The sequence below is a fragment of the Podarcis tiliguerta genome (assembly GCF_965153285.1).
Source record: "Podarcis tiliguerta genome assembly, chromosome: 6".
Lineage (NCBI taxonomy): Eukaryota > Metazoa > Chordata > Lepidosauria > Squamata > Lacertidae > Podarcis > Podarcis tiliguerta.
This window is the reverse complement of record NC_139539.1, coordinates 54,588,190-54,604,515: the sequence shown is the minus strand read 5'-3', so window position 1 is coordinate 54,604,515 and position 16,326 is coordinate 54,588,190. Positions and strand designations below refer to the sequence as shown.

Sequence of the window (16,326 nt, the reverse complement as noted above, 5' to 3'; positions counted from 1 at the left end):
TAGCCCACTGAACTGTAATTCAATATAATTTTCTGTGATTTATTCTAATATAAGAAATCCTCTTCTTTCAGCTCACCCTGGAAATGGAAGGTTTTCTGATCAACAGTTATTGTGAAGGTGCTGTCGTCCTCATCATCTATACCAATCACAGCTCCCTGTGAAACAAAGAGCAAAAATTCTGATAAGGCAGAGCAGTGACATCAGCAGCATGCAGTCTATTGCTACACGACCAGAATGCAAAATTCATGAACAAATTTTTGCAAGGCTTCCAGAGTCAATACTTGAAAATTAAATGAGGAATTTACAAAACCAGTTTTATTCCTTCTTTAGTTAAAGCCCCATGTGCATTTTTCTTCCCTGTTTTGCTTTTTCATAAGAGGATAAGGAATTTTGCACTTTAAAAACTTGCATACTATACAGGAAATAAATTTACAATTAAAGAAAGCCTCTGGGAATTTCTGCTATTCAATCTATAAAACAGAGCTATGAGTGCCTATATAATCATCCATATCAGTGCAATGCCTTTATTAGGCCAACCAAAATATCACACAGCTTTCATGTGCAAGCTTTTTAGTTCCCAATAGTTCTTCATAAGACTCTTCATCAGCCTGGAAAATACCAAGCTTGCACACTGCTTTTGAGACATTTTGACTGGTGTAATAAAAGTATCTATTTAAGATGGAACGTTTAATATTAGTCAACACTGTTATTGTTACTTTTTGCATAAAATCATGCAGCTCCATGTACCTGAGAACACCATCGTGCATAAATTTCAGAAAAGAATTTACAGTGCGATGTAAGGCAATTGTGCTGAGAGGTTCTACAAAGTTCCATTGTGTTCTTCCATACTATTGAGCATCTATTATAGGCTTGCAGAACTGAACCCCTCCCATCCATTAGCAGATGTCATGAGTGACACCAGCCAATTGACAAGTAGGCTTGGTTTGAGGGGAATGGCCTTACTGGCTAACCTGGAACCCCTGAGGGACCAAGACTGACCCATGGGCTGGAGGTTTCCCACTCCTGATCTATATGATGCTTCTGGGGGAGGTTATCAGCAGGGTTGAAGTGCTGTGGGGATGGAAGCAGTGCCAGCAATATGAAGAAGACAATGCATAAGATCCCTATTTTCTAAATTGGGTGAAGTTGTACAGTTGATGGACTATTGCCTGGAGGCAGTAATGGGCTAATAAATTGAAATTGAATCCTGACAAGATGGCGATGCTATGGGTTACTTATTCTCAGGTCCAGAAATTTGGTAGATGGCCTGTTCTGGACAGGATTGTACTCCCCTTGAAAGAACAGATATAGAGTTGGTCTTGGATCTGCTTTGGCATTGGAGCTCCAAGTGTTCTCTATAGCTAGGGGTGTTTTTCTGCAATAGTGGTTCTCAAGCTACAGCCACTCTTGGACTGTGATAGCTTTACCACAGTGCCCCACGCTCTGGTAACCTCCCAATCAGATTACTGCAATGCACTCTATGTGCTTTAAAACCACCCTGTGATCGTCAGATGAAGGGTGATATATAAATTTAATTAATAAATAATAAATAAATGATGTGGGACTACCCTTGAAAATGGCTCGGAAGATGCAACCAGGGCTGGGTGATATCAGCTTTTCAACATTGCAGTGTATCACCAGCTAAACATTGGGAGATAATAATACATCATCATGTTGAAAAGGAAGGAGCATTATTCTGTGCCGGGGTGAAGCCAAATCGCCTCAGCTCCTTCTGCTGCCAGCGCCTGGCATAGAGAGAGGAGGAAGGAGCATCAGCCACAGCCCCACAAAGTGCCGGGGTGAAGCCAAACTGCCACCGCTCGCTCCACCACATCACTAAAAAGGAGGCGACTTTTTGAAGGGAGAAAGGTGTTCACAAAACAATTCACCACCCACTTTACCATAAGGTATTCATTGCTCAGGGAGAAAGGAGGCAGCCAGAGAAGGTAAGGCGCCAGGCAGCAGGCAAGCCCCAACTGCAATATACCGCCAGGTATATTATTCTCCGACCCTCAGACCTGTCCTGGACGATGTACTGATACATCACCCAGGCCTAGCTGCAACAAGTGCAGAATACAGCTGCCGGGTTGTTGAGTAGTATAGCTAGTTAGCCCTAGGTAAAGGTAAAGGGACCCCTGACCATTAGGTCCAGTCGTGGCCGACTCTGGGGTTGCGGCGCTCATCTCGCTTTATTGGCCGAGGGAGCCGGCGTACAGCTTCCGGGTCATGTGGACAGCATGACTAAGCAGCTTCTGGCGAACCAAAGCAGCGCACGGAAATGCCGTTTAACTTCTCGCCAGAGCGGTACCTATTTATCTACTTGCACTTTGATGTGCTTTTGAACTGCTAGGTTGGCAGGAGCAGGGACTGAGCAACGGGAGCTTACCCTGTCGCGGGGACTCGAACCGCCGACCTTCTGATCGGCAAGTCCTAGGCTCTGTGGTTTAACCCACAGCGCCACCGGCATCCCTTAGTTAGAACTACATAACACCAATTATGAAGATCCTTCTCTGGTTGCCTATACATTTCTGAGCCCAATTTAAGCTGTTGAAGCTAACATATTTGGACTGGGAGCCCAAATCTTTGAAGGAACACTTTTCTCTCTATTACTGCACTTTAAGATTAGTGGAGGAATCCTTCCTGTTGTTCTATCATTGGGAAAGTACACCTATGGTGGAACCCATCTCTGGAATGCCCTCCACTCAAAGGTGCATCTGGCACCAACATTACTTAGTTTTCATTTCCAGGTAAAGATGCCTCTTTCCTCCGAAGCTTTAGGTGAAGGCTAGTGGCTGACCAGTTATTATTTGCGTATATTTGCATGCTGTATTACAAATTGATTAGTGAATACGATTGGTGTGGACTCGTTCTGTTTTATGTTGGCATTTATTGTAACCCACCCAAGGATCAGTACAATGAAAGGTGGACTTATAAAAAGGAGGAAGTATAAAAATAAACATCATCTCTCATTATATACTCTAGGGATACAAAAGTTCCATGCACAGCAGCAGAAAGATCTCCTATAAAGCTATCCTTAGCTCTCGGGTCCCAGAGAAGTGAAAACAGGGAATATATTTTCCATGGAATAGGGAGGCACAATGGGTACTATCTTCCTGGCAATTCCATTCAATAAGGTCTAAAAAAAGTTGAAACGGTGGCAAGAGGGTGGCAGGTGTAATATGACAGGTGCAAAAAAGATGAGTGACTGCCTTCTCAGTTGCAAGGCTGCTCAACCTCCAAAACCAGGTTGAACTATCATCTGTGCCTGCAGGAAATTAATATAAATCATTCAGTACAGGCTCACAGGCTCGACACATAACCCACATTCTGCCACAAGAGTCATGGCAATCAGTGCATGGATGATGCATGATGCAACTTACAGAAGGACAGAGAAAAACGTACCCACAAGTTGTACAAGTCATGAAAGGTCCTGGTTTGTGGGTATCTCATAGGCATTTGGTTAGCCATTGTGTGAACAGGATGTTAAGACTAGATTAGCCATTGGCCTGATCTAGCAGAGATCAATGTTCTTATGTGCTTACGCACTATAATGTTCTAGTTATGGAACAGTATTTATCGAGGGAAGGACACTTCACATTATTCAGAATGAGAAGATTTCACATCAAAACCCACTGACAATTGAAAGACTGGATTTATTTCCATTTATTTTTTCTAATATTTCCCACATGTTTCATTTTAAATACATTAACAGTCCAGTCTGCAAGTCCATTTTTATCACTCCTGGGGCTTACTCCTAAGTGCATATAGGACTGCAGCCTAAGGCACTTCTATACACGCTTACTTGGGAATAAGCCCCACCAACGTACTTGAACTTATTTTCAAGTAAGCATGCACAAGACTGAGCCACAGAATGCTCAACATCAAAAGGCTATATTTTGATCACACTGTGTACAGATTAATTCCCCGGGGTCCAAGAGCTTTTCTTGTTATTCCCCAGCTGTGCCTTGTGAAAAATTGATCCTACCTGCTGAACTGTTTAGGCAAAATCTCCCTTTGGATTTTAAGATCCAATTCAGTGGGTAAGCTCAGATTTTTGCAAGACACAACCATGGAAAACGAGAAAAGCTCTCAGACTCAGGGAATTAATTAGTCCACAAGACAATCAAAATATGGGTCAAGTGAAAGTATGGAAAAGCCTTTGAGCTACAACTAAGGTCACTATTGTAAATTATTCTACTGTGACAACTGAATATTTTGCAGCAAGAAATTACATCTTAAACTACAATATGGAATTTAAACTGTAATATGGAATCTATTTTATTGTATGTGAAAGGCTATTTTTACAATGTATGCACATCAGGAATTTTGAAAAGCCATATTGCAACAAATGACAAAAAAAGCATCTTGCTGTTCCATTTCCAAGATACACACAGGTGACTTACCAAATTCCAGAGATGATTAGGCCTTAATTACATTAGCACCCAAATTATTTACTATTTACTACAGTTTCAGGTTAGGACCGGACCTCCAGAACAAATTAAGTTCTTAACCTGAGGTACCACTGTATACCATTGTATTTTAAAACTGCTTGAAAATATGATTATGACCTAACATGCTCTTGACAAAAATAAAAAGCTTTTACCATGTCCTTTTTGGGATTCATAATTTTACAAAAAGCTAACATATACTCAGGACAGAGACAGAACTAATTTAATATCAGCTATAAAACAAACTGTTTAAGTAATCTACACAACTCTTCCCTTTGTTAAAAACCAACTTCCAAAATCAGACTATTTGGACCTAAGATCTTGCAATAAGCTAACATGAATTACAAACTATTACAGTAAAGGCATGTACAAAACACAGCTATCATATATAACTTCTATCCTATAATACTGAACAAAGCTGAAACTCCCCATCCCTGGGCCCTCTGGTATGATGCTGCTGCTGCTTATGCCAGATACACTCCATAAGAAAACCATGCTCATTCACAATTTGATTGGGACGAGCGGGCTGATCCGGCTTGCATTACTGAGACTTAGGTGGATGAGCTAGATGAGCCTTGACTTTACCTAGGCAATGGGCAATGTATCATCCGAAACCAGCTTGAAGTCCATATGACCTGCCTATATATCACGAATCATTGTGTGTGTGTGTGTGCGTGCGTGCGTGCGTGCGTGCGTTATGCAAAAATCACAATGTGGGAAAAACTGTGAAGCCAGTCAGTGCAAGTTGCAAGTCAACTGTATATGTACACACACAAACATACATATATTAATTCAGTCCAACATCTAGCATAAATGGCTGTCAACTACCAATAAAACCTGAAAACAGCCAATAACTCAAAGGGACAACTGTGAAGTGATGCCAAAGACAACTTGAGAAGCCTGAAATGTCAAGCTAACATCACCACCATAAGTTTTTTAGCCGATTTTGAACAAAAACACAAACAGATCTGTCATAAAATGGGCAGCAACCGGCCTCAATTCCAATCTTAAAGGCATATAGACCTCAAAGAATTTTGTAATGAAGAAAATATAGATTGCATTTAAGATATGGAAGGAAAATATAATTTGTTCCTCTTCTTTAATTGATCACTGACAGAACAAAACAAAAACAATCTCAGAGGCTAGCAAAGTGTTTGTCAAGTATATCACACAGCACACATCTAAGAGAAGTATAAAAACAGATACTTACCCTCAATCTAACACAGCCTCTGCGTGATCCCCGCATCATCTTATCCTTTGACTGAAATAGAAAAATAAGTCAGCTAAATAAAATTTCACCACTGCAAATGCTTCAAAATTGTTCATACTCTTGTTATCTACACACCAACTGTCTTGTGATTCTTCACAATATGTACACATGTAAAAATGAAAGGTATCTACTTAACCCATAAGATTTACCACAGATATGAGGCACTCAGATTGTGTATGCTAAATTTTATCATGTAAGTGCCTCATAAAGATCTATTGAGTAGAAAAGTGGCTCCAAAATAGTAATTTCTTACTCTTCTCCAAGGAAAGACGCTAAGAAGAAACTAAAGAGCACAAATAAGTGGTTCCAAAGCCCACTCTCGTGATTATGAAGTCGGTAGCCCAAAAGCACTATAAACTGCTCCCAGTCCCGCTTGCATGCATCTTTACGGATTAGGAGTCAAGCTACCTAACACCTCACCATTATGCCTCTACTTTTTTATTAGTCCATCTGTAATCCACCCCATTTGTTGTTTAATAATTATGGGTTCTCCTAAAACCAGCTTCTGCTGCCCTATAGCCCACTACATACCATAAAAATGCCCCAAAATGACACTGGCCCAGTTCCCATGCAACTTTAAGCAAATGGATTAGCAATATGTATAAACCTTGCCTAGCAGTTTAACTATGGTTTGTTTACTGCCAACAAGCCACAATAGGAAGCCATTGTTTGCTAAATGGCTTACAAACCTTGGTTTGCTTTAACTATGGCTCAGCATTATATGGGAACCCAGCACCATGGTTTGCTTGATGATCCCACCCCAGAAACTCACCAAATTACAAGTGCATGCGTTAACAACTGGAAAACAAATGCTGGAGAAACAATACATGGTTTGTTTGATTGTCTGTGGAACAATTTGGGGTTAATTTATGGTTTGATAAACAATCCACAGCTTAAACAAACCACAGTTTATGTGTGAACTAAGCTGCTGGCTCAATTTGCATGTCACAGTAAACCACATTTAATAGTTTACCATGAAACAGCCTTTCTTAGCTGTTTGTCTCCTGTCTGCTATTGCTCAAAAGAAACCAACAGCTGAGAAAAGTGAAATCATAGTTTACTGTGACATTCTAGTAAGGCCACTCTAGTTTGAAAGCTACAGGAAAAACATTTGTCTGGAAGCGGAAAAATTAGTAATCAGCCACAGAATCCAGGAATGGGGAATAAAGATGCTTAGCAGCCTTTTGTTCTAAGTTGCAACTAGGCTAACAGACTGAAACAAAACTATACAGAACAATATGTTCCACCACACAGAAGACTGCAAACTCAAAATAATCAAGAAGAGGGCCTCTCCTATTTGTGTTTAAGAATTCAAAAAGCAAACTAGGCTATTTAGCTCTAAGGGCACAGACATATGACAATCTATTCAACAGAGGCAGTAAAAACTGAGGCAAGATGCAAGCTGCCATTCCAAACAAGTTTTTCTTTACTTAAAAAGTGGTCTCAATCAGTTATTTCCCTTTCTATTAAACTTGCAAATAAAAGATTAAGGCTGTTCTCATAGAAGCTAGAGCTCATTTTGATAAAATGTATTCTAAGGCAGACTCATGCCTCTGTTCACGTTTTTTGCAAGCAAGCTTGGGAACAACAGCACCATGCCATCATACATTTTATTTACTGCAAGTGTGCTAAGTTCTGTACACAACACCAGCGCTTATGCCCAGAGGATTTAGACCTAGTTTTCACAAACAGCAGATGGAGTCATAAAACCTATACTAAGCTGCCTCACTTCAAACTGAAGTTAAGGATTCATGTAACTGAATGCTTTTTTTAAATCTAGTTCCCCATCCAGCACATTGAAAAGTAGGTATCAGTGAGAAGAGTTGTAGCCTAGCCTCTTCTACATGCAGGAACCCTTTTTTGTGAAGACTTACAGTCTGAAGTGATATGGCTGAACACTGACCACTTCACTTGCTGTCTGTCAGAAATAAATAGCCTTAGATTAACAGGATATGAGGGAGAAGCCACAAGAGGTGACCACTGATGTATGGAAATAGCTGTATTTCCTCACCTTCTGCTACTATACTATCTGTCCTCCTAGATCATATGTATTATTCTTATTATGTATTGTATTTATACACCGCCCTATACCCGGAGGTCTCAGGATAGTTCACAGAATAAAGTCAAAATATAAAGCCAAAAAATACATAAAATTAATACAACCCAATAACACCCCCCCCAAAAAACCCCACATTTTAAAAGGGCATAGGATGTAAATCAAATCCACCAAAGGCCTGGTTAAAAAGGAACGTTTTTGCCTGGCGCCTAAACGTGTATAATGAAGGCGCCAGGTAAACTTCCCTGCACATTCCCCAGATGGGGAGCCACTGCAGAGAAAGCCTGTTCTCATGTTGCCACCCTCCTGACCTCTAGAGGAGGAGGCACACAAAGAAGGGCCTCAGAAGATGATCTCAGGGTCTGGGTAGGTTCATATAGAAAGAGGCGGTCCTTGAATTATTGCGGACCTGAGCCATTTAAGGCTTTATAGGTCAAAACCAGCACTTTGAAATGGGCCTGAAATTGGTAGCCAATGAAGTTGGACCAGGATCAGTGTAATATGCGCAAACTGTCTTGCTCCGGTGAGCAATCTTGCCACTGAATTCTGCACTAGCTGAAGTTTCCGAACCGTCTTCAGAGGCAGCCCTATGTATAACGCATTGCAGTAATCTAACCTTGAGGTTACCAGAGCGTATACAACAGTAATTAGGCTATCCCTGTCCAGATAGGGGCATAGCTGGGCCACCAGCCAAAGCTGATGGAAGGCACTCCGGGCTACTGAGGCCACCTGAGCCTGAGTGACTGGGAAGGATCTAGGAGTACCCCCAAACTACGAACCTGCTCCTTCAGAGGAAGTGTAACCCCATCAAGAACTGGCGATCTCCCACCCATCCAGTCTAGGGAACCACCCACTAACAGTGCCTCAGTCTTATCTGGATTGAGTTTCAGTTTGTTGGCTCTCATCCAGTCCATTACTGAAGCAAGAGACTGGTCCAGCACTTCCACTGCCTCACCTGCAGATTTAAAGGAGAAATAGAGCTGAGTGTCATCAGCATACTGCTGACAACGTACTCCAAACCTCTGGATAACCCCACCCAGTGGTTTCATGTATGTTTTTCCAAACAGGCACCTTATCCTTACACACATACATTAAGAAAGATAACATCTAAAATAGGGCTGTAGTAGTCAATCAATGAATCTAACCAATTATTTAAAGACATGTAGATGGCTTTTTATAGAGCACTCAATTAACTGGGCATCATTTCAGAGGGGTGTTTATCCAAGCACTTACAGTATAGGCTCAGACCTGGCTGTACAGTTTGGGCAGTCTATGCAACTAATAAGACAGCTGCTGTGAAAGTTAGATAACAAATAACACCCTTCTTTTGGGTGTCAGTATCCAGAATGCCTGTGGCTGACAGCAAACTGCTGCTTCTTCAGTCAACTTACACTACATGAACTTCATTCCTTTCATTAATGTGAGAAGCCCCAGCCTTCCCACCCTTGGAGAACCATCACTGCATTTGCACAAAGATCCTATTTAGCATCAAGGTTTGGAGGAAGGTTGGCATTATATAACCATTGCATTGCCAAGGAACTCGGAGAACTTCAGAAGTACTATCAGGCATACAAGCCCCTGCAGTTCTTTCCACTTCCCAACTTAGAGCTGGAGAGTAGAACAAGGAATTGCTCTTGCCCTCATAAGAAGACGTGAAGTCATCAGTGGAGAGGCAGGGTCCTCGCAACTAGTTTTTGGCTTGATTGCCATGATCAAATAACTGTTTGAGATGAGGTTTTAGAAATAAGAAAGAAAATAAGAGAAATGAGTGAATAATCTAAAGCAGGCATAGGCAAACTCGGTCCTCCGGATGTTTTGAGACTACAACTCCCATCATTCCTAGCTAACAGGACCAGTGGTCAGGGATGATGGGAATTGTAGTCCCAAAACATCTGGAGGGCAGAGTTTCCCTATGAAAGCATTTGCCAAGTAAGTATAAATACTAGATGAAGGTTGCTATCTTGACAGAAATAAACTAACATGGAAGCAGTTTCAGAATCTAATCTACTGCCTGGGATTTTTCCACTGCATTGACATGAAGAGGAAACTCAAAAACAATGGGCCTAAAATTCCCAAGCCAAGAAAGGAGAAGAATCTCATATTTTGTCTCCATCTTATGGATACTCAAAGCAATAGCAGCAGTTCTATCTAGTCCTCTTGTGCAATATATTTCTGTAAACTAGCAAATAGATTTCATAACATCAATGAAGAGTGACTATAGATTAATATAGGCATACACTGCATATTTATGAAGGCAAACCTCTTTAAAAGCTAAGCCACAAAAATCCATTTTAAAAGCACAGAAGGACCTAATTCATCCCAACAGAAGGGGATCAGAGGATGGGAACAGGAAAGATTTCTCTAGAAAGAGAAAGTAAGCTGACTACTGAACTATAATACTGTATAGACCTGCAAATATGTCTTATTGAGCAACCCTTGGGAATAAATTTCAAGTAAAAACAAACCATCTAAACTTACTATGGCTGCAATGTTATATTCACTTGCCTTGAGTAAGGCCCTTCTGAACTTAGTAGACTCCCTCAGCGTTTGCCATAAATGATCAAATGATTAAAGCACTGTTTGTGAATATCTTCCCATCTGCATTATTGAGCAATAACAATATATTTACTGCAGTATTAACTTTTCCAGATAATGCCAGGCTTGTAAGAGGTAGAGAAAAAGATTAAGACAATATACAACTTCATGCTTAATGTCACAATCATAGGCCTGTCAGGAAAGTTTTTTTAAAATTTGTTATTTTCAAGCGCACCTTTTGAGACCTGAACCAAGAGGTCAGTAAAGAATTCCCAGAACTAGCCATGCCCTAAGCTATAATTGAGAAAGAAGACATTTCAATACAGGCACTGATAACCCACATCTCTGTTAATGATGAAGGGGAAATTTAGCACTTTTAAATAACTGCAAGCTTATCTCTGTTTTTCTACTCACTTTTTTATCTTTCACCAGCTCGTAGATCATTTGAATACATTAAAGTTTAGTTGTTTTTCAGGTCTCTGATATGACATATTGGGACTATGTGACATGTTTAAGAGCCCTGATGGATTGGGCCAAAGACTGATATAATCCAGAACTCTTTTCTCACAGTGGCCAATGTCAGGGACTGGATAGACACCGGAGGGCACTGAGGGAGGAGCAGCCGGATGCTGCCACTGCTGCCACTTCCCAGAGCCTGAGGCGGCGCCTCTTTCCTTTCTTCCCTCTTACTCGGTCGCCCTCCTCTCTCTCTCTTATTTCCTCCCACCCCCCACCTCACTTCTCTCTCACTCCCTCAGCCTCCAGGCCTCTCCCTCTTTCCCGCCCAAGGGGGGATTTTGTCACATACCCATAGGCCTGACACCTGGGGCGCACCGCCCCCCGCCTCCCCTTGTGACGCCCCTGCTTACAACCTCTTTTTGTTTTAACCAACTTGTTCAAATTTGGTAACATCAGCAAGCATGGCTACTGCATCCCTAACTCAAGTAACCCTAGGGCTACTAAATTAGGTTAAACAGCACAGATCCTCATACCAAGCGTGGGGACTCCACCTTCTATATCCCTCCACTGAGAACACTGTTTATTCCCACTCTCTGCTTCCTGTTTTCTCAACCAGTTACCAATCCATATAAGGACCCTTTCTCTCATTCCATGACTATTAAGCTTACTTGGGAATCTTTGGTGAGAAACTTTAACAAAAGCTTTTGAAAAGCTTTCCTAGAACAGTCATTAAGCTAATTAGCCAGTAATTTTCCAGATCCTCACTGAATCTTTTTTTTTTTTTTAAGTTGATGTTACAGCGGCCTCTTTTCAATCTTCAGTAACGGAGGCTGATATTAAGTCAAGTTACAGTGTGACCAAAACAGCAGTTGGTGCAGAGTTATGCAGAACATAACAAGTTTGATTCTCAGGACCAAAGTACACATTATTCAGAAGATCTATGACTGAATCTCATGCATAGGGCAGGCAATTTGATCAGAACAGTGGAGGGGGCAAGATAATGTTTAACCTTTTTCCATGCAGTTCTCGGAGTTAAAGTTTCCCTGCAATATGTTCACCCCACAGGGTAAAATCACACTCACACAAGCATCAGCTTGGAGGAGCAATTTGCCTGGAACTTACATGGAGCGGGCAGTGTTGAACATACAGTAGGGCTGCTTCTATGATCATATTGGCAGTTTTCCATGGCTGTACAGTGTTTCAGTTAAAAAAACAACAACACGCACACATCAGAAAAGCCAATCACAGATCTCCTACAACATCACATGAAATTTTATCTTCAACAGCTGGAGTTAAACAGAGACAAGAAGTCTGACCCCACCCCAATGTGCCTCTGCATTCAGAACAGCAAACACAGACTTAAACCATGCAATCTACAAGCTTCTGCAACACAAACTACCCATCATAATGATGAGCATTTCCCTATCACTCTGAACTATCACAATAAGAGTATCATAGAATCATAGGAGGGTTGAAAGGGACCATGAGGGTCATCTAGTCCAACCTCCTACAATGCAGGAATATTTTGCCCACCAGGCAGTTCAAACCCACTCTGAGATTAAGAGTCTCATGCTCTCATGACTGAGCTATCCCAGTTACACTAGTAGTTACACGGAGGCAATGTGGCCCATCTGGCTACATGCAAAGGAAAAGCACGAAAGATAGGAGTTGGAAGACAGGAGGAGAGGTATCCTCCATATACTATCCTATCAGGTCCATACTTCTCACATTTTGCAAGCAGTAGCCATAAACCTTAGCTGTCAACACTATACAGTAATTACGGTACACTACAGCACTTAATTGGGACGCGGGTGGCGCTGTGGGTTAAACCACAGAGCCTAGGACTTGCCAATCAGAAGGTCGGTGGTTCGAATCCCCGCAATGGGGTGAGCTCCAGTTGTTTGGTTCCAGCTCCTGCCAACCTAGCAGTTCGAAAGCACGTCAAAGTGCAAGTAGATAAATAGATCTGGCAGGAAGGTAAACGGCGTTTCCATGCACTGCTCTGGTTCGCCAGAAGCGGCTTAGTCATGCTGGCCACATGACCCGGAAGCTGTCTGCAGACAAACGCCGGCTCCCTCAGCCAGTAAAGCGAGATGAGAGCCGCAACCCCAGAGTTGTCTGTGACTGGACTTAATGGTCAGGGGTCCCTTTACCTTTACAGCACTTAATTACCAAAGTTCAGGCCCACATGAGCAGGAAGATACTCATCTAACCCCAGACTCACCAGGCTCATACTACTGCATTATGCGAGAGCTTGCCAAAATGCTTATCTGCCCCCTCCCATTCAGGATTCCTTGAAACCCCCAATTTGTTGAGGACTGAAAGCAAATCACAAAGATTATCCAGTGCAGAAGTGTGCACATCTGATTTCCTAACAGGCGTTTATACTTTTGTCTGTAAAACAAGCTCACCAAGAATCTTGTTTTGAACAGATGTGAAGTATCAGGTTACTTAATGCAAGCAGAGGGAGAGTCCAAGGTACCAAATGAGAATGGAATGCAGTTACCTCATGCAGAAGATTTATGTAAACAGTACAATGCTTATTTTCCTTTGTGGCAAAGTAGCATCTTGCTGAAACAGAAAGAAACTGTATCTAAAACCTGCAGTGGAGTTCTCTGTTTCCAGTTTTGTGTACAAGACATAATGAGGTTGTTGTTCTACAGCAATGTGTACAGAAGAAAGCCTAAATTGATCTTGATGTATTTCTCTTATACAATTAAATTCTTTGTACATTTCCCCCCTGAAAATTTAGATCCCTGGGGCAAAAAATTAAACCAGAACTAAAAGTTACAGCTGGCAATGAAATAGAGTTTTGCTTAAGGACTCTTTCAGCCATTGGGTTTGCTCACTTTATTTTCTCAAGCATTTCCATTCTCCCTTATGAACTCATAGAAATGGCAATTTCAGTGTTCTCCAAAGTACATGGAATGGTTTAAGATGAGCTATACCTTTAACACCCCAACATCAGCAAAATTATAAAGACCAGGTGAGTTTACATTTACCCACTATGCTTGCCTGTTCTTTTGTTGATGAAAATTTAATGTTCTGCAGAACCTGAAATTTTTGGACAAAGAATATACGTGTAAAAGGAATAGAGAGAAGTTATTCTCTCTTTCTTGTAATACTAGAATTCAGGATCACCCAATTAAGCTCTAACTCAAATTAATGGAGGCTAAGACTATCAATGTCTGCTGGTCATGATGGCAATATACCACTTCCAGAGTCAGAGATGCCATGCCTCTGCATACCAGCTGCTGGGGAACAGCAACAGGAGAGAGCTGTTACCTCGTGTCCTGCTTGTGGGCTTCTCATAGGCATCTTGTTGGCCACTGTGGGAAACAGGAAGCTAAACTAAACTAGGCAGGCCTTTGGTCTACTCCTGCAGGGTTGTTCTTATGTTCTTAAGCTTCAATTGGAAAGCAATGAATTCAATTAGAAAGCAACATATTGTGAACATATCCTCACATTAAATTCTTTTTCTTTCAGAAGAGCCTTCCTATTCAAAGCTCATACACCTTAAGAAAAAAGATACAATAACTATGATAAAGACAATCACACTGCATCATGTTGGCAAATTCAAATTTTTAAACAGTGTATATGAGTTTGAAACATAAGCATATTTGAACTGTTTGCCTGCAAAGTGAATATATTCACAAGCCAACATCAAGGCAAGTACTTTTACAGCTTTACTTCAGGCAATGAATCACTGTGACTGCTATTTTAACCATAGTTTGTTGAAGAAACCATGAACCATCTCACAGATGAATGAACAAGTCACATCTTATTTCTTGAAAGCTTAGTTTCTTTTCCAGTGGCTCTTGCGTCATGCCTTTGTAGTTTGGCGAGTGTCTGAGGTGCAATGATGAAACAAACCATGATTAAGCAAGGCTGCTGGGTTTGGCAGTAACACTAAAACCACAGTTAAAACAAGCCATGGATTGTAAGCCAACAAGTCGTGTCTCCACAATGTTGTTTGCTGATAGAAAACAAATCATGCTTAGTTTGTTGGGCTGGGTTTGTGTGCTCAACAAACCATTGCTTAAGAGTTATGTGCAAATTGAGCTCTTTGTACAGTACTAGCACAAGAGCAGAACACCAAAACACAGATCTCCAGATCTCCATCCTTAGTCTCTTATATTCATGCACCCAGAAAGGAAGCCACACAATACTACTCCATGCCCACTATGTTAATTGTTCCTTATAATATTCCTGCTTGGGAGGAAGAAGAATGCAAGGGAAAGAAGAAGACAACATCAGTGTCTGCTCCAGTCCGACTGTCCTCTCCCCACACCCAACTTCACATGTTTGTCTTAATACTCCAAGATTGTAAAAATGCCTTGAGTGTCTTGACAGAAAGGCTGTATTTAAATGCGGCAACTTAATTTATTATTATTACTACAATTTATTACCCACCCTCACTCTAAGGTCACAAGGCATTTGTAAGGAAATGTACAGCAGTACATTCACATCCTGTTGGAAAAATCTGGGGAGGGGGGAGAATAAAGGGTCATCTAAATTAAGAAGTGATATTAATGGTTCCTGCATCCATATTGGAAAACTGCAGCCCCTCATACCTCTTGCACTACTGCAGCAGGAATTTAATGTTAGTCCTATTTTTAAAGTACCGTAACAGGTACCTCTTCCTAGCACAGGTTCTTTGCCCTTGTTATATAACAATAAGAATCTCTACATTTTCACAGCAATATATTATCATTCATAAGAAGTGGCAGCTCTTACATGCTAACTTGTTGCACACTCAAAGCAAAAAGCATCTGCCAGTAAAGTTGCTGACAACTCTCTTTAAGAACGCTTTTATCTGAAATATCACCCCCTAAATGGTTATCTTCCCTCTCAATATACATATTATAATTTCCCAATATGACCCCAAGGGCTAGCTCATCTGCCCAAACTTCAAAATTCTACCTCAAAACTTAGCTGCTATCATCATGTTCTATTCTTAAAGTATTAGGACTGGACATTCCTACTGCTTTACCCACCCCACTTCAGTCACCAGAACTAAACCCATATGGCAATTCTATGGTGTAAGCCTTAAAATACACAGATGCCTCTATTCCAACCAAAGACCACAATGGTAATCTCATATTTCCACATAACACTCACATGATCAAACTTATAGCATGTCATAGTCTTAAATGTTACTAACCAATCCCAGTCTCCAGCTTAGTCAAGATGCCAGGCTGACCTCAACAGGGGTTTTTTTCTGTTGTGGTTGGAATTCCTTCCCACTGAAATTTTGGCAGGCACATTCTCTCTTCTCAGAGGGAGTGGTAATAAAACTTACCTTATTCACTCTAACTTCTGCAGCTAGATTAAGTTATTTGTATTCCTCTGTTGTTTATTCTAACACTGTTTATCCCAGTGTTTCCCAAACTTGGGTCTCCAGCTGTTTTTGGACTACAACTCCCATCATCCCTAGCTAGCAAGACCAGTGGTCAAGGATGGCAGGAATTGTTGACCAAAAGCAGCTGAAGACTCAAGTTTGGGAAAGACTGGTTTATCCCATGCTGCTGCTATGTGATTAGAAGTTTTCCCTGTTG

The 16,326-nt window shown here is 41.2% G+C and overlaps 1 protein-coding gene across 4 annotated transcripts in view; it reads right to left on the bottom strand.

Moving 5' to 3' along the window:
• OSBPL9 (oxysterol binding protein like 9) overlaps positions 1-16,326 on the bottom strand; it is a 60,001-nt gene that overhangs the window by 41,620 nt on the left and 2,055 nt on the right. For all 4 annotated transcript variants that reach the window (XM_083447917.1, XM_083447918.1, XM_083447915.1 and 1 more), the window contains exons 2-3: positions 5,659-5,709; positions 77-155 (exon numbers count right to left, since the gene is read on the bottom strand). In XM_083447917.1, the coding sequence (XP_083304043.1) occupies positions 77-155; positions 5,659-5,709 (130 nt within the window). The remainder of the gene's footprint in view (positions 1-76; positions 156-5,658; positions 5,710-16,326) is intronic.